This window comes from Cynocephalus volans, chromosome 9 (genome assembly GCF_027409185.1).
Source record: "Cynocephalus volans isolate mCynVol1 chromosome 9, mCynVol1.pri, whole genome shotgun sequence".
Classification (NCBI taxonomy): Eukaryota; Metazoa; Chordata; class Mammalia; order Dermoptera; family Cynocephalidae; genus Cynocephalus; species Cynocephalus volans.
The window spans coordinates 104,133,275-104,153,411 of NC_084468.1; the positions used below are offsets into that span (position 1 = coordinate 104,133,275).

Sequence of the window (20,137 nt, forward strand, 5' to 3'; positions counted from 1 at the left end):
AAAATATAACAGCCTCACAACTTGTGGTAGTTATTCCACTAAAAAAAAAAGTCAATATCAAAGTGGGAAACTAATAAAGAGCTAGTAATCATCACTAATATCTGTATAAGAAATAATTAATTAAAGTTTATGTAATCTCCAAAAGAACATGCTGGCCGTTTATTTCTTTGTTTTCTTCACAATACTTGTAATATTTTATTTTTACGACAGATACATCTTGTAGTAACAGATACTTCTGGTAGTAACTGCTACTTTATGTTAGTAGCTTTCCCATTAGCTATGAGAGCAAGGGTGATCTGCTGCAGCCAGGGTATTGCAACATGCAGACATTGTCTCTAATTACCATTTATCTTTCAATCTATATTTACTATCAAACAAGTTTTTCCTTATTGTATGCTTGTAACAATTTTTATGGCCCTCCTAAGTTACCTCATGTTTCTTCAGGGCCACTTAATTTCTTGCCTTGTTGCTTTGTTATTTCACTGTTGTTTTTATTACATTTGGGGTCTCCTAAGGGTAATAAACATCATATTAGGCAATGTACTTGGCTCTTTGTACCAGGTACAAAGACATGATCTCTAATGTCAAGAGGCTCATAAACATTTTTCTCTTATCTCTCTTGCAGACACGCATGTGCACCCACACACAGGAAAAGGGAAATAAGAGGAGCCAGAAAATTCCTAAAACAAAAAATAACAAAGGTATATAAGAAAGCATACTGTCTGTCTGTTTTAGCACTAACTTTTAAAAATACAGAGGGCATGGGAAGAAGATCATCCTGAAATGTTAGAACATATAAAACAGGACCAATTTATCCAAGAGTTTGTTTTAAAATTATTAAACAACAGAGACTAAATAAAGTCCTTAGATTTGTATCTATAAGCCTTATATGGCATAAGTCATATGCTTATATGGCATAAATTAAAATCTAGATTTTGTAATGTTCTGTTCACCACTTTATTAGCAAACAGTTCCACAATTGGGAACCAAATCTGCATTGCACTCATCGGAGGCACCAAGGTCATGCCCCCTGGCCTCGGTTGTCTTCATGTTTCACTCTTAGCACTTAACGCCAGGTGTGCCGATCCACATTTTCTCCAATCACACCCTTTCCTATTTTAATACAGATTTCAATTTTTTTTTTCTACCACTGATACTGGGGACAGACAAAACATCTGACATACATATATGCTAACAACATCTTATACTTTTGCTATGTATTTTGTTTCAAGGAGAATTAGCATGTCAAATATAAATGTGTGAATAAACGAATCTGGGAGAATAAATCATAGATGTAGACTCATGAAGAAGTTCTGAGATGCATTATTATTTTCCAGAGGGGGAGGAAGGGAAGAAGGGAGTGCAGACAAACAAATGAAACACGAATGGGGAACTAATTTTGGGGTAGATAATGCAGATAATTTTGCAGCTTTCCATTTCAAAGAGGCTTTGTTCAGGAACTCTGTCATATTCATCTTCATAGTTTTCATAGTACAGTACCTTGCACATACTAGGTTCTTGATACATATTTGTTGTTGGATTAAATCAATCCTGATGGGTTAATATTCCTCTTACTGTGGGTCCTGGTGATTATCTGTGATTATCGGAGCCTATCATATAACCAGAATTTTTAAATGGAGGTCCAGTTGCCAAGATCTTCCTGGGTCTGGCCTGGGGAAGGCAAGCCTAGAACAGTACCTGCTGCTGGAGGTATTTAGTAGTTGATGAATGAACGAATGCCTTCAAAATGAGGTGAAATGAGCTGTGAAACTTGAAAGCACATTGGTTTCAATTGCACAGGCTTTTTATTTCTCTCTAAAGCGAACTTGGAGTATAAAATGTCTTAGCAGATGTAAATGAGATTAAATAGTAACACAGATTGTAATGTGTTATTGTGAAAGATGGACGCCAAATCATTCATTTGAAAATGAGTAGAGATTTGATATTTTCATTCAAATCCAAATTGTTTTGAAGGAAGAGACTCAACATTATTTAAATTTTATTTTGCAAACAATTTTTTTAATTATGCAAGTCCTGTCTCAAGAAACTAATATGGTTTATCTTTTTCCTTTAAAAGCGTAATTTACAAAGGCTGCTGTGTAGTTTGATTGAGTTACATAAAATGTTTTTATACTGAACTTTAATTCATTAAAATACTTTAATATATTTATGTGCCATTTGATTGTTCCATTTCCTTCATATAGAAGTTGCCATATTATTCACAACTAATTTAATTAATGTGAAGATCATTTTTCCTATAAAACAAGCAGTTGGTAATTCCATTTCTTTGCCTCATGTTTATGTAATAATAGGAAGGAAATTGAAATTTCATCATATTTAGTTTCAAATGAAAATCAAGAACAAATGGAAACCCTTTTGTCATCAGCATGTTAGATTTTGTCATCAGGTAGAGAATTAATAAAAATTATAGTTAAGGTAAATTAGAATTTGAATGTGTAATACTTGCATTATATATCTAGCACAGGTATTACCAAATGGTACACAGAACTTTTGTATGGCTGAAAGCTATACAAAATATTTTTGAAGAGCTAGTTATTTTCATGCATGATCTGCTTAGGGGTGAAATTTGGGTTATAGTTTTTCCACATAGGCAGTTGGTCTTCAGCAGCACACTATCCTACTTTGCCACTTCTAACTCAGAGAATCTTGGCTTCGGAACATCTTTGTTTTCAGAACAATAAAAAGCCATACAGTTAAAAGGAAATGCAAAAAAATCTTAAAATAATGGTCATAGACTTATCTCCTAGTCTCCTTGAAAAGTATGGTTATTCTAAGCTCAGTAGAGTTAATAATATGGTTCCTTGGAGGCAAGTCACTCAGTAAAGACCTGCCCGTTCATCACGCACAAACAATCATGCACTGGATGGCTCCCTACATATTTCCCTAATATATTTTATAGAAAATAATACCATGTCATGTCAAATAGTAGACCTCAGAATCACCTGGGGAAGCTCATTAAAAATGTGGATGCACAGGTTCCAGCTTCTGAGATTAGTTTACCATGGAAGATAGGGGTATAAAACTAGGTTTCTGCATTTTGAAAGTCCTCCCCAGGAGAGTCTGATGTTCACCAAAAGTTATAAACCATTGTCCTAGAAGGCCTTCATTGGTTATGAGCCTTTAGTACAGCACAGTCTCAAACCATAATGTGTATTCAAATCACTTGGGATTTTGTTAAAATGCAAATGTTGATTCAGGAAGTCTGGGTTGGGTGCTGAGATTCTGCACTTCTAACAAGCTTCCAGGTGTCTAACAAGCTTCCAGGTGACTCCAAAGCCAATGGTCTGTGAACGTGACTTTGAATAGCAAGGATGGGGTTTTTTTCCTAACCATTTTGTAGGGTTATACCTGTCAGCTCACCTGCATAGTAACTGTTTGGAGTGCTCTACCAGATACTGTCATATTCATGGGAGGCAGCATTGTGTTGTTAAAAGATAGTTCATCTAACAAGCTTTGACTGAGCATTCACTATGTGCTAGGCTCCATGCCTTTGCCTCTCTGACTTCGCTCATGCCCCCTCATGAGGCTAACATTATTTGTCTTTTAGGAGACATCACCTCTATTGAGGAGCCTTGCCAGCTATGGCTTTGCTCTATGCTCACATTGCATACTTTGCTTACTTTAACCACAGAAGTGATCATACTGGATTGCAGTTGTCTACTTTCTTATCAATCTTAGAACATAAGACTCTTCGGGGCATTATTTTATTGTATTTTAGAAGCCATAACACTGTCTGTCACATAAAAGACAATCAGTTAATGTATAGTATGATTACTTAGCTAATCAAATGAGGTACCATAAGCAAAGCCTCAACTCCATTTCCTTACGCAAATTCAACACAGACCTCTGGCTCAGGGAAGAGAGAGTCCCTGAGTCTTCTTGCCTGCCTCTGCAAGGCTCTCCTTGGCTAACTCTGGCCCAGGCCCTTTTCAGCAAGATGATGACATTCATGCAAGCTCTCCCCAATCAGAGATAAATAGGAGAACTATCAGTCAATCACAGCAGGGAGCATGACAGGTTTTAAAACACATCAACAGAACACTCACAGGGATACAGAGGGCACTTGGCATGACCCTGACTTCACTTCTTCAAGTACAGGATTTGGAAATCACCCCCCACAGCCCAGCTCAGCCCGCATGGGCCTGCCAAGCTAAACAGGGTGCAGATGAGGTGCAGCAGCTCCTGTGCTGGTGCCTCAGCCCCAGCACCTTGTTTGCTTCAACACGTACATTTATCTCCATAAACTGCAGCTAAGCCTATATACACAGTGAACAGTTGTAAATTCTCCTGATTGCCTTGTGATTTTACCTCTCACAAGGCTGGAGGAATGAAGGCAAAATGGAGTGACTGGCAGGAGCAGGTGTGGAGTATTGAGTCATGATGTGACTGTTGCCTTTGCTGGGGAAACTCAGTTGTCTCTTGATGTCCAATATTCAGTGGCACCAATTCCTTTCCACAGATACACTGGGAATTCCCTTTTTATCACATGATGCTTTCTTAATACTCTCATACCTGAAAGAGACTATGAAGAAAGAATAGAAAGTAGTAGGTTTGGGAGTGCCTGTTGACCCACATACTGAGGAAAGTTAAGACAGACTTTTAGGTAAAATTCAATTTTGTCATATTGTTCTTTATTCGGGCTATTTTTTTTTTGCAGGCCTACTATGTGCAAGACATACCTTGGGTTGTGTGAGAAACAAAGATCTGTGTGTTGCAAGGAATTTCAACTAGCCAGTAGTTTAGAACTGAAAGGTAGCTCCAGGAGGTCTTCAAAAAGTTAATGAAAAGATTCATATTATCTTTTAATTAAAAGTTTCCACAAACTTTTTGTAGCACACCTTTATCTCCAAAGCAACCTTGACATGCCAGCCTGGTGAAGATTTTCTTCTCTCCTTTGTTTCTCCTTTCCACAAAAGACTTTGAATCTCCAGAACTGAGCTGAAACTAATTGCCTCTCTATTGCCTGCTCCTCATCACTGGAGTGACCAGGATGATTGTTAGTCTGAATTCATGAGTGTTTTAGCCATGCTGTCTCAGCTCACTGTTCTCAAAAGGCAGCCTTTCCTGGTTTCTGTCAGCCTTTCTTCCCTAACTCAGACCTTAATTCTGCTTGCCCCTGCATTGGCTTTGATAGAACGTCCTCCTCTCCAACTTGCATTTCCAAGAGGCCAAGGATGTTTATCACATAGAATCCCTGTCTCTTTAGATCGGTGATTCTCACAGTGTGGTCTGCAGATGCTTTCAAGCCGAAATGATTTTCATAATGATACTGATATGTTATTTGTCTTTTTCACCATGTTGACGTTTGCACGGATGGTGCCAAAGCAATGGTGGATGAAATCATTTGCTCCTAAGCATTAGAGACAGTGACACTTAACTAGGAGCCATTATATTCCTCACTGTCATGCATTTGACTTAAACAAAATGCCAGTTTCACACACGGATGTCCTTGATGAAGCAGTAAAGGTTTGAATTTTATTAAATCTTGAGTGCACATTTTTTGAATACTCTGTGTGACAAAATGAAAATTACATATAAAACACTTTGGCTGAATACTGAAATACAGTGTTTATCTCGAGGATGTATTTATATAATTGATTGAATTGCAAGCTGAATTGGTCTTTTTTTTTTTTTACAGAACATCATTTTTATTAAAAAAAAAATGACAGACAAACTATGGTTATTTAGACTTGAGTATTCAACAGACATTTTCTAGAAAATGAGCAAAGTACTTCAAGGAAAACAACTGACAGTATTTGAGCTTTGAGGGGAAAATTATAATTTTGAGAAATTGCCATCTGCCACTGTGAATTTGACAGCTTCCCAATACTAAAAGATTTCTCTGATGAGATCTTTGGTGATATTAATGTATGATTTTCTGATAGTGTATAATGAAGTGTGGCAACATTGGAAGACCTACATAATTCAGTGAATCAGTATTTGCCAAATAACCAGTGCTTGATGTAACAAAATCACACATGCATAAAAGATCCATTCAAAATGCAAAAGGGACTAATGGATTTTAATGTCATGGAGTATGAAAGGTTCATTGCTATAGATTCAGATTCCCCATTGCAACTTTAGAAACTGCCACCTGTCAAGTTTAATGTAGTATTAAAGAAGCATATCCAAAATTATCTTATGATGCCATTATAATTACTCCTCCTTTTCCAACTATATATCTGTATGAGGCTCGATTTTCTTCATTTACTTCAATCAACACAACACATCACAACAGATTCAATGGAGAAGCACATATGAGAATGCAGCTGTCTTTTATTAAGCTCAAACATTAAAGAGATGTACAGAAGTGGAAAACCATGCCCTATCCTCACTAAATTATCTTTGTTTTAGAAAATGTTTACTTTTTTATAAAAACATATAATTTATGTTAACATGAGTAGATTTATTGTTGTTTTTAAAATTAATTAATGAACAAAAATTTTAAATTTCTCATTTTTTTCTAATATGGTCAATACCAATGGATAGAATCCACAAAACAAAATATTTTTGAAGTCCTAAATCATTTTAAAGAGTGTAAACAGTTCCTATTACCAAATGTTTGAGAATTGCTGCCTTAAGTCACACACTCTTAAATACTGATGATAGCCTCAAATTCCAGTTAATTAAAGCTTTGGAAGTGATCATTTAAACCAGTTCTTTCCTGAAAGCGTACAGTATTTCTGATATTAAGTTCTTCTGGCCTGTGTACCAGTCAGTTTGCTTCATGTTGCAGCCATACCTCTCAGTTTTTACTGTGGCTGGGGTGATGGGAATGAACCCAATTACATGAAGACATTATTGTCATTGGCTTTTCCTCCAATTCTCTACCACAATAAATATTTAATGCAATCAGCTTAACTCTCTTGCATTAAAATATGCAAAACATTTCTAAATTTGTACTATTGACACTTCTTTTATTAAAGAACAATTTAATTTCTTAAACAAAACAATTTTGGGGGTTTCCTTCCAGAATGGAAGTACCATATGTATATTATATGTATGTATGTATGTACTACAATTTAACAAGAAATAGAATTAGGAATCTGGAAGAAATTCCTTCCAGATTCTATGAGAGCTTAAATGCCTTGTTCAAGGTTACATGAATTAGTGACAGAATTAAAGTAAGATCTCTAGTTTACTAATAACTTCAAGTCCAGAGCAAATTAATAGAACTAACACATTTTTTAAAAAGTCTGTACTCTTGTCATTTGCAGGATATTTTTTATCTTATGTTAATATTCTTCATCTATAATTTTATTTATGAGCAAACTGGAAGAATAAACTGCTTCGTCTAGTTTAGTCAAATACAGGAAAACTTCAGGTACCTAGAGCCATGGAAAAACAGGGCATTCCAGACAGATACATTTTTTTTGGTACATGAGACATATTCAGTGCCCCAAACTAAACAATTTCAATAAAAATGCCAATACAAGCAAAGTATCTGGGACTTTCAATTGTGAATTCTAATCCAGTTCCCTTACTTTATTAAGGTGCAATACCTTAGATCCAATGACACCCTTAGTTCTCAAAATGTCTATTTTAGCTATTTGGGATGTTCTCTTTCTAAAAGATATCACATGTATTTCTGCATCTAATTTGTCTGCTAAAAGTGATTTAAACATTTTAAATAACTTGGGATAATTAATTATTAATGCCCATTATTTTACTCGAGTACAGCACAGGCATTAAGTCCTATTGAGAATATGAGAGTTTTCTACACCTTCATTAAAAACTCAGTATTGTGAGTCTTTTTGTTGTTGTTAAGATTTTTATGTGTTTTTAAATTTTGTCTTTTACTCCTTGGCTTTGGCATTAGTATTAACTATAACACCTTCCTTTACACAGGATTCATGTTTGCCTCCTCATTTCTAATTTTCTGTAAATCAAATAACAAAGGTTATTAGAGTTGTATATTATTGAACAAATAGACTGAGGAAAGGATCCAGACATTTTTAATCATGTACAGAAGTTTTAGTGAACTCTATTTTTACTTTATTTTGACCATGTAAAAGACAGTTGGGAGCTTACTTATACATTCTTAGATAACAAAATTCTTGTTAGAATAATAATTAGTTAAAAGTTGTATGTCTGGTTAATATATATATATAAACAGAGATTTAGGAAACCCAAATAGTGATTTCTAGTTCTGCTCTCTTTTCTTAGTAATCCTGATTAAACAGACTACTTATTTATTTAATATTTTAGATTTTGCATGTGCTGTTTTAGGAGTTCTTTTAAAAGTTTCTTTTCATATTCTATGTAAATGTTTGTAAAAAGAATCTGCCTATAGTTCAAAAACCTCTGTGCAATCTTTCACAATTTAATCCAACAAAAAAGTAAACAGGAACATGTCCTGCATAGGCCCTAGTCCATCAGTGTTTTTCTGAAAGAGCTAGGATGTTTACATTCTTAGGAAAGAAAGGAAAGCAGAGAATACCATTCCATATTTGTACTTGTTAGTTTTCTAGCATCATGGTGGCTGCTTTATAACAGCTCATAGCAGTTACATTGCAGCATCATTTCTGCCTGTGAAATCACATTGGTATGCAGATTCTTAAGTATGCAGCCACATGGATTTGGGCCTTCATTCCTGTCAAATACAGTTATTACTCCAGGAACCTTTCCAAAGTTGCTACCAGGAATGCTTTCTACTTTTATGGAGACTTGGTCCCTAAGTGTAAGGACAATCATCCAAAAGGAAAATTTGTTTGTCCAGTATCTGGACACATATTAGTGATAAGAGCAGGAAAGCTCATAATTTTCAAACCAAAATCTGACATGAGAATAGGCTATTGAACTTGAACTGAGGTACGAGGTGTAGAATCACCCAGATATCCTACGGCCCACTTGTGTTTACACCTGTGACCTGATTTGAATATACAGTTTAAGGTTTATTTTCATTATTTAGACAAATGATTTGTAAAATTTAATTCCTTATTCAATTCTTTATACATTTACCAATCAATGTTTTAAAGGAGAAAAGCCTCACTTCCTTTTAGGAATCATCTACTTTCCTTTTAGAACATTTATATAAGACAACTGTGCATGTTGAAAATCATCTCGCTTTCTTCCTTAAAAGTTCTTCACAAAGCTTTTATTTCTCTCGTATTAACTTCCTAATATGCATTCAACAATTGCCTTTCTAAACTTCCTTCTTTCTTCATTATCCTCAAGTTTAAATCCTCCTCTGCCCTTCTTCCTTTATTCTTAACAGATGATGACTTTATGCGATTATGTGGTATAAGTTCCTGCTTTGGCTTTCCTGTCTGTCTTGAAATATCAGTCTCTGCATTTATTTTTTGGTTTTTCTTTTCTGTATTCGAGGAGTAGTTGCCTCTCCTCTTTTACTGTCTACGTTTCCCCTTAATTCTATCATTCTGTATCAGTTCAGAGTTCATTTGCAGAAAATAGAAGCTTCTCTAGTTATTTTAATCACAAAGGAATGTAATAAGTACTTATCAAATTGAGAGATTTGGAAGGGTTAACTTAAAAGGAGGTCCTCCAGGAATGATTTCAAACAACACTGCAGAAGTGGCTACCCAAGGGATTGGTGACATTTGCCACAATCGAGAAGCTGGGGAGTCAGGAAGCCACTGGGCCTACCACTAGGTCCGGGGTTACATACTTTAGCGCTGATCTGGGATTAAGAAGCTGCCAGTAGAACTTTTGAATCCACAGTAAAATCGTCAACCAGATCTGCACCAGGAAAATGGATGCCTTACAGTATGATGTCTCTCTCCACTTAACTGAATTCCAAATACAAGTTTCTTGCAGGTGCGCCTGCTGGGCTGGAGCTATATCACACAACCCAGCTGAAGGAGAGTCTGGGAAATGTTATTTTATCTTCTCAGTCTCTGCAACACACAAGGTACACTAGAAGGTGCTTGGGAGAGAAACTGGGCAATCCAGTCCTTTTGCCACAGTCTTCCCCACTGACAGTTTTGAATTTGTAACACATTTAATCATAAAATTGACTATTTTCCAGTCTTCAAAGAATATTTTATATATAGTCGAAAATAATAAAAGAGGAAGATAATTTACTCAATTATTACATTTCTTATTTATGTATCCCATATTCTAGATATTTTCTCAAGATATTTTCTTTTTTTCCATGTTACTGTTTGAATTTCTGTACTATCCAGGATGCTTTTTTCTTCTGACAATAAAGATTTAATTTGGATTATTATGATTTTATTCCATTTTATTATGGTCTTTGTTGTTTTCTTTTCCCTTCTCATCCTGAAAATGTTATATCACTATTTCCTTTTGATTTCCAGAAATACTGTAGCACTATAAACATGCATTGCCAACAACCTGTGAACTCAGCTTTGGTACTAGGAGACTGCCCCATCAAAGGCTGAGGTTGGACCTTCACGCATGGATAGCAAGCCCTTTAAAAGTAGAATTATTTACTTATTTCTAAAACTATAGCTATCATCATCATTGCTCCTGCTGTGCCTCCCAATGACATTGTGACCCTTCCTCTGGTATCAGTTGAATACAAACATACATAAGGCTTTGGTTTAAGAGCTAGCTGGGGTGAGGGAATGCTTATTAAATCTTGTCTTACAGGCATGAGAAGGTTTGCCAAATGTCTGAAGTGGAAAACTGAGGAAGGGCTGGAGCTTTAGAAAAGGTCTGCTAGATTATAAACTACTTTACAGTTGCTGTCAAAATATTTTAATCCCTAAAACATGATTGTCTGAGATCATCTCTCTTGTCCTCTCTTAGTTATTACCAGGGGTCCCTGAGACTTCACTGTAGGGATTGAGAATAGTCCCACATGGGATAGGCTAGACTTATGCTTATTTTATCTTTCTTTTTCATATATTTTAATAGATTACAGTAGTGGAATTTAAGGAAGAGATTGTCTTAGCTCTATCAGTTACTCTGACATTTTCCAAGAGGACTTGTCAATGAGTTATCCATGAAAATGCAGTACCTGAGATAAAATTTAGTTCTGCTGACATCAAGCTGACATGAGTGATATGCCTTATACACAACACAAAATAGTTGAAATACAAAGTTTTATGAGAACTCAAGTCTGACACCTGCTTTCTAGTCAGTCCTAGAAGGCTTGAAAATGAAGAGATGATGATAACAGTTGAGAAAAAGGAACTCTTTTCATTTTGTCGAGGAATTATTTGTTCATAAAACTAAATTAGCATAGCTGAAACTATTCTCAGCTTATTCTATGAAATCCAAATAATGTTAAATTTCCCAGAGAAGTCTTAACTTTCCATTTTCACTTGGTTGCAGTAAAATATATCTTTCCTGGGATGGATCAAGAAATGGTAAGCAATGGAACACAGTATCGACAAATATTTACATTAGTAATATCTCTTAATTATCTGATCTGATTAAACTGAGACACACTGGAAGGGAATGCAATATTTTATGGGCAGGAACTCGCTCATGGTCTAATGTATTAGCTATGGAATAAAGCCTCTAAAAGAATGTTCTCAAAGGAAAGGGATTACATTGTGTGCTCACATGAGTATGTTGTGTCAAATCACAGTTTGCAAAAGAAAATTATCCTCAATTTTGAATTTCTAAGACATTAATCACAAAATTGACTATTTTCCAATCTTCAAAGAATATTTTATATATACTCTAAAATAATAAAAGAGAAAGATAAAGAAGGGAAACAAAACAACACAAAACCTATTAATTTTCCCAACCACCTGTTTATGGACTAACCAGAAAAATTTTTACCACCTCTGCCCAGTCCCTTCCATGACCTCCCTGACTTCATTCACCACCTGTGCTGATTGTGGTTACAATACTCTTCTCTCCTTCCTCTCCCCACCAGGGTTTATGGAAGAGAAATTACACTATTTACTAGGGATGCAATTTGTGCACTGATTAAAAACACGAGCTCTGGAGTCAGGTTCCCTCGGTTCAAATTTTGGTCCTAGCTATGACATTTTAGGCAATATACCTAACTTTTCTAATTCTCAGTTTTCTTATCTATGAAATGAAGGTAATGATAATCCATTTGTATTCATACATGTACAAGTGGAAGTACATTTATACTTCTCATAGAGGTTTGGTCGGGATAAATGACGTAAGGATGTAAAAGACAGCATGGTACATGCTCGGTAAGAACGAGTCTCTAGTATTCAATTATTTATATTATTCATTCTGGGAAATGTAATAAACAAGCTTGTCTTCTTCCTCTTTCAGTTAAAAAATGTGTACTTACTGAGGAAAAGAAAGATAAATCATTATGTTATATTATGGTAAAATAATGCCAAATCTGCAAATAAATGCAGATGTTTTCAAACATCTTGTACACTGAGTACCAATATTTTTGCAGGTTTTCTTTGCGCTTGGCATGTTCTCTTTGTGTGTGTGTGTGTGTGTGTGTGTGTGTGTGTGTGTGTGTGTGTGTAGGAAGCCAACGCATCTGTATTCACCAGTCCTTTCTATGAGCTATGTGTACATCATCGAACTCTACATACATTATTTCTAACCCTCATTTAACCATCCAGACAGATAAAATTTATTAGTCCCATTTTACACTTTAGAAAACTAAAGCTCAGGTGGTAGCATAACTCATTTAAGTTCAGACAGCTAGTAAGCATTGCAGACATACAATTGAAACCCAGGTCTTGTTCCCTCAGAGTTGGTACTGTTTTCCCACTATTACATATATTTTAGGAATCTAATACTAGTGGCCTAAGGAGAAGACTGACTGATAAGTTCACTGATAGAGAATTGGCATTGTCAGTACTAAATGATTTGTATGTCCAAACTTAACTCTTTTTACTGATAGCATATGTCATTTTCACAAATAAAAACATTTTCATGAGTTAGAATTTTTACTCACATACATAATAGTGCACAATTATACAAATTATAAAAATACATAATTATACCCAATATAAGGTAAGGATCTTGCATATGCTAATACATATTTATCCTTCATAATATACCTCTGATCAGAACCATACTGGTGAAGCTGTTGATTGTAAGGGATATGTTTGGACGTAAGAGACCCTGTCATACCATCTTGATTTGGTTTGGTGGTTCTATGAAAAATGGAGAAAGATTAAGTCCTTCAGAAAAACCTTTGTGGCGAGGAAAGTAACACCATATTTAACATGGTTCTTGATGGAAAAATATTTCCCATTGTTCAGACAAATGTAAAAGGTTAGGGAAATGCAATCACAGCAGTTGATTCTGAATGTTGACCTCAGAACATATGCTCTGAAGGAATGTTGATGACTCTGATGATGATGTGTTGGCTAATTTGGATACCATTAAAAGCTCCATTTGACAAGCATAATGATGAACTGCACCTTTCCCCTCAAGCGACATGTGTTTGGGTGATAGACAGCTCTGTTAAGTTGGGGATTTATTTATTTTCCAAGAACAATTTTTTTTTTTTTTTATCTTGTGTTGCAAACCCATGAAGCTGCCTAAAACTTAGACAACTTCCTGCTGATAAAGGGAAGCTTCACCTGAGCTTGGGCCTTGGGGGTGGGGGGAGGCAGTACAAAGTGTAATGACACATCTGGTCCTCCAAAAGACAAATTTTCTGTTTGGATTCTAGGACTTCTGATTCCATGGAATGAATCATGTTATGCCTCAGAAACAGGCTTTATTATCTACCTAATTTTGTTTTATAAATAAATTTCAATGAATAAAATGGGAACAAATCATTCTAACCCTAACTTAAATGTTCATTGTTGGATATTATTTTTTCCTTGACTTATTAACAAACAACTCTCTTGCCATCCTTTATTTTAAATATTTCATGCATGGCAAAACAAAAGGAATATATTTGGCAGTTAAGTAGATATTTTCAAAATCAGGTGAATACTCTTTTTCGTTGCTTTTGCTGCTTCCTTAGAGTCTTGGAAATACTGAGTTTATTTAATATTTTGCAATAAAGTAGTATGTTCTTCTCCAAAAAAGTATGAGATTGCTTTGTCAGAAAGGAGGAAAGCCTTCTATATTATAATTTATAACAACGAAAGAATGGGCCCTATGGGAACAAAACTAACTGAATTACTTCAAATTTCAACAGTGCCTTTGCTTTAGCTCTTAAACTCTTTTGCTTTCAAGAGTATAATTTAAAATGTAAATGCACTTGGAGATATAAACTTTAAACTTACATCAGTTAATATTAATTATCATTTAAGACCTTAGCAGGAATTAGTGGGCAATTATTAAAGATAAATTGAAATACATTTCATGCCAAATCAGAAAGCCTGGCTATGAACACGTTCTTCACGATGTGCTGCTTACCTGGTTTTGACCTCTCTAGACTCAGAAACTTGATTTAAAAAAAGAGGGACCATCCTTGGTAGAAAATACTATAATAGTATCTTAAAGTGTTCTTAAATTTGAGATTGTATGATCACGATACATGTTTCATAAAGAACTATTAAGCTCATATTATCAAATGAACTCTAAGCACATTAGTATTACTTTGGGTCTCAGCAGGAAATAGGTGTCATCCTCAAAAAAGTAATTCAAGATAATGTAATGCAGGGACTAGAGGCAGACTTAAGGGAACTGACAGATGATAATGAAGCACTTAAAGATTAAGAGCAGGAAGCTACTATTACCATTAGGCCTGAAGATGCCAGGAGGTAGAGTGTGTAATTGGGACATAAGAGTAAAAGCAGTGGTGGAGGGACAGACTGACAGGACCTCTGACTCTAGACTGAACAGAGCCATTGCAGAACCATGGCCCAGCAGGTCCAGCAGGGAGAACATACACCCTGCCTTCTCGTTCCCCTTGCTCTTTGATCTCTTACTGGTGCTTCCTGTTGACCAAATCCAAACGGGAGTCAGAGTGCTAGGGACCAGCCAATGTGGTATCTAGAAGCTATTTCCTCCTCTCCCCAACACAGAGGAAGGTGGGGAGTGGACCTGGAAGGGCAGATGGAGAATAACCAACACAACATTTTGCCATAATCTTAATTACACTGGAGGATATCAACCCCTAGTTATTCCTCACCGAGGAGCCGATGGGAACACTCTGCCATTATTCTGCTCCTCCAAGTTTCTCTTCTTCCAGGGTCTAAAGTTATCTTCCAGGTTTTTGGGTTTTTTGCAAAGTAATCGCTTTTTTCTTTCTTTTTTACTCAAGTTTGCTTCATACCTATATCTCCTTCTTACGGTCAAAATGTTCCACCTGTCTTGGCAATAGGAGGGGCTTTTAATATTTATTTTAGTGGGAGAAGTCACTTTCTGACTGAGGTGAAACTTCACAATATAGAATAATTATTTTTAATTATAATCAATTTAAATATCTAACATCTTTTCACATTTTCTCTATCCTTTATTTCTCTTATTTTGGTTCCTTTATATTAATTTACTTTCCATTTTTTCCTGTTTATTTACAATGCTATGAATTAAATGTTGACATTGTCATACATGATAAATTGTGTGTGTATTGGGGGTGCTGGTGAGAAGTGTTTAAGATGGTCCTATAGATTAACAGGTGAATTAAAAATCAGAGCAGATTTTAAAGTTTGCAGATTGATTTATATCCGTTTCTCAGAGATGGTGATATGCTTTTTACAATTTATATGATTCTAATTATGCCTCCTTTTCTACTCCACTCAGATTCGAAGCCAGAGCAAAGCCTCCGGGTCTGGGCTCTGTGAGGGGGATGAAGTGGTCTCAATCAATGGCAACCCTTGTGCAGACCTCACCTACCCAGAAGTCATCAAGCTCATGGAAAGCATAACAGACTCTCTCCAAATGTTCATCAAAAGGTATCACACATCTTCTGGAATGTACATTTTCTCTTGAAGCTAGATGGGATGATTATAGCTTCTATTACATATGTAACTTGTCATGGGGAAATTAGATACTTTGTAGAAGGTCAGTATAGTTAAAGAGAAAAACCAGTGTTTAAAAACTAGGCAATTCTATTCAACTGAACTTTCTGGTTAATTAAGAATTAACTTTAAAATCTTTTTTTCAAGCACTTTGTTGAAAATCTTAGGTATTTTAGACTTCTTCCTTAGAAAGCTCAGTATATTGAGTATAATTTAATATTTCTTTGACAGGCCAAGCTAATGTGATGGATCAGTCACTCAATTATAATTCCCATAATCATAGAAGAATTTAAAATGCTTAAGTGTTAACCATTACACTGTACAATTTTTCATGGAAGGAGGATGCCTAGGAAAAGGAAAAACACAACAACAAAAAACTTAAAAGCAGCCACAGTTCTGCTTGTCAGGACCTCCAGTAAAGCCAATATTTGAGCACGTATAAAAGCAGATGATTAGAATAAAGTTTATCAACGTAAGTCATTTGTGAATTCAGTTTCTTCAAATAACACCATCTCCCCCTAATTGTTTAAAAATACAAAAGAAAACTTTGAACATAGAACAGAAGAAAACAACAGTGAAGGCAATAGCAAAAAAATGTAACATCAATAATTTTACAGTGTACAAATCACAGTACAGTACATACTGATTTTGCTACTGAAACCCTGACCATTGCATTATGTGACAAATCCAGAAAGGAAGGCTCTGGCTTCCTAGAGAACAGCCTTCAGGAAGATGTCACAGGACATTTCAAAAAGAATCTCAGAGCCCTCCAGGTTCTGCCTTAACTGCAAAAATACTACAGACAGTAATACCCCTCTGTTAGTCATTTAGTATGATTCCATTTTTCTATAAAAATGAACTCACTATGCCCCAAATCTTGTGACAATAAAGGAAATCTAGCATTATTCCTACAATCTTCCATCTAAATACTTACTAATCAAGCCCACTGTTTAAGGCCTTAGTGTCCCACTTATTTATAAAGCTGCCATTTGCTTTTAAAAGGTACCTAACAGGAATATTGCCAAGTGTAGTCACAGAGTTTGCCATTATTGTGTGTAAATCTGTGAGGTATTTGAAGATCTCCATCCTTGTAAATGTTTAATCACATCCAAAATGGGAAAAAAAAAACTTTTCTCATTTATCCCTTTTTAGTGTCTTTATTGATTTTATGAGGCCAATTTCTTTGTAATACATTTGTTGTCTGGTCCATCCCCTACTAGTTCTTGTTTTGATTATAATAGCTATCATTGAGAAAATCCTTAGTGGTTTAAAGCTGAGTCTTTGGTACATATTTACTTTCAGAAATAAATGGACTAGTTCTCTGCTGCTTTTATTAACTGAAATCATGGTTTATTATTATATTCTCTTAAATATTTTGACTTTTTACAAAATAATTAATTGATGGGATTCAATGTGGAATCCCAAATTAAAATCAATCCAAAGGCAATCCTCCTGATCGTGATTATCATGCTCATTACCACCACCACGTTGGATACATCTGAACGTTGTTTCCTACAAGTAAATAGTTCTCTTACTCGTATCACTCGCTTCTATCTAGCACTAGCAGACTAGTGTTTTACTTTTCATGGACTATTGCCCAGAGATAACTGCAAAAAACTATTTTTTAAAACACTTCTTTAACATTAAGTTTTCATGATCTTAAATTTTATTAAAATAAGATATAAAAATAAATAATTATATAATTATGGCACATAAGTTGTGGAATGGAGTACCTATATAGACTGAAGGGAAATGAATGTTTTAAGGTACAAAGTTTTAATTTCTCTCTCTCTCTCATGCTTTTGTGATTTTTATTCATTTATATACATGTTACTTCAGCTACGAATAAATGTTAACGTTTATCTGGCCTGCTTGCCTGTATTTCAGTCTGTAAGGCTGGGATGAAAGGAAACTACTCTCTTCTCAGCTTCATAACTGATTGCTAAAATAATTCAAAGTGATTTAATCTACTTTCATCTCAGAGCCTTCCTAAATTAACACTCTCTGACCTTTTGGTACCCTAAAATTCAGTTTAATAGAGTATATTCATCATTTCCTATATAAGAATAATCTAATTTGCTGTCACCATGTTTTTAAAATACTATATAATAATGTTTTCTAAATACTATTTTACCAGGAAGCTTTTCAGATTACTTACATAGAGAAAGCTTCATTTGGTTTGATTGTTAGTTTGTTTTTGCTTTGCTTAGTTTGGTTTTGCTGAATGCTGTCAAAAGCAAAGTAGGAGTCGATATTTTGAACATTGGTCTGAAATTCTGCTACCACAAATTCTGAGGTAAATCTGTCTGAGCAGAACAGAAGTAGGAGCTCACTCCCTTCAATTGATGATCCCCGCATTAGTCAGGGTGCACACTGAGGGAGCAGGAAAGGGGCGGAGATGGCTACTGCTGCTGCTTAAAAAAACACACTAATGTAAGAAATGAAGGCATCTCCTCCAGCTGTTCTGTGAATGACGCTTCTCTTCTAATAGCATTTCAGGTTTAAATTAGAGCTTTAAAAAGAAGTTGTTAACTCCTAAACTGACATAGCTTCTCACAAATTCCTTATTTGCAAAACCAACTAGATCAAAATTAAAGTCAAAATCAAAGGACTATGGTGAACAGCTCCGGGCTCCTTAGCTGAGAGATAAAGGAACAGTATGACTTCAAAGATCCTAAAAGGAAAATGTTGCAAGAGACAGGTTCAAATAGAAGAAGGGAAGACATCTCAGATTATAAATACCCCATGACTTAATGATTCATTGCAGCATGGAAAGGATTTCTCTTTACACAAGAGTACTGGGCTGGGGTCCACTTATTACAAAACACATGCTCACTGGGACTTAAAAAACAGCTTCTATTTCATTCCTTTCAAGAAAGCACAGCCTCTAGAAGGATCCCTTGAATTATCTGTAAATTAAGATTGATCTGAAGTTGCTGGACATGTTTATGTGACTAAAATGTGTAGAACAAAACTCAGTCAATAAGACGTTAAAATACTTTATCACATTATAGCAAATACGGTTATTTGGAAAGACCCAAATAATTACAGATAGAAGGTGGCCATGTAGCTACAACCTGTGCTTTTTAAGCATAAAAGCTGAATTTAGGATGGATTTAGGTTTCATAATCATTTTTAAGTATTTTTGTTGTGCTTCAACATTTAAAGAAAACTGTTATTTAAAGAAGAGCCTTTTAAATAATAGTATAAACATGTTGCCAGTTTCTGTTTTCAAATATGTTGCAGCTGACATTTAGGAGGAAATATTTTGACTGTATCATGTATTAGACATCATAAAAGTGTCAGGAAATTCTTTGGCAGCTGTAACACACTCTGATTTAACTGTCTGGAATTATTTTTCTGTGTGTAGACCATCCAGTGAAATAAGTGAAGCTTTGATCTCTGAAACTGAAAACAAAAACCATGAGCAGCATCTCACACATGAGGGGTACGTGGAAAGTACCACCCTGCAGATTCGGCCAGCCACCAAGACCCAGTACAGAGAGTTCTTCATCGCCCCACTCACGAGTGGAGTTCCCCTAGCCGAGGACCAAAGAAGTGGTCCCAGTTGTTCAGAGGGTGTAAAAGAAGAAACAGGCCTGAGCTACCAAAGGGCCCCTCAAATGCCTGACTCCCAGAAAGAACGCTTGGCAGAACAGGTCATCCTAAGGGAGAAGGCAGAAGTGGGACGGCCAGGCCCTGTGGTTGAGCTACAGCTGTCCCTCTCCCAGGAGAGACACAAGAGCACTAGTGGCCCTGTAGTGGCTCTCCTAGGAGCTGAAAAATCTAAGTCTCCTGACCCAGATTCTAACTTACAACATGATGGGATCGTCTACCTGAATTCAGTCCCTACTAGCGAGAAAGCAGACCCTTCTCTGAGGTCCAGCAAGACAATCCAGATCTCCGGTGGCCGAGAGCTGAGAGTGATCCAGGGAAGTGAAGCAGGAGACACGGGGCTGCCCCGGGTGGAAGTGATCCTCGACTGCTCTGACAGGCAGAAGACAGAAGGGTGCAGGCTTCAGGCAGGAAAGGGGTGTGTGGATTCTCCAGTGGAAGGAGGGCAGTCAGAAGCACCTCCTTCTCTGGTTTCCTTTGCCGTCTCATCAGAAGGCACAGAGCAGGGAGAAGATCCACGCTCGGAAAAGGATCACAGCAGACCTCACAAGCACAGAGCACGGCACGCACGTAAGTCCTGCTCTGGTCAGTGCCTGGGCTGTCAGAAGGGGACTGGGGGTTTAGGACATTTTGCTGCTGCTTAGCCTGCGTGATTTTGTTGTTGTTGTTGTTATGTCTCTCATAGGCTTTTTAAA

The 20,137-nt window shown here is 36.1% G+C and overlaps 1 protein-coding gene across 1 annotated transcript in view; it reads left to right on the plus strand.

Annotated features, from left to right (window-relative positions):
- Positions 1–20,137, plus strand: part of SYNPO2 (synaptopodin 2) — a 135,108-nt gene that overhangs the window by 108,924 nt on the left and 6,047 nt on the right. The window contains exons 2-3 of the mRNA XM_063108861.1: positions 15,610–15,761; positions 19,198–20,012. Of these exons, the coding sequence (XP_062964931.1) occupies positions 15,610–15,761; positions 19,198–20,012 (967 nt within the window). The remainder of the gene's footprint in view (positions 1–15,609; positions 15,762–19,197; positions 20,013–20,137) is intronic.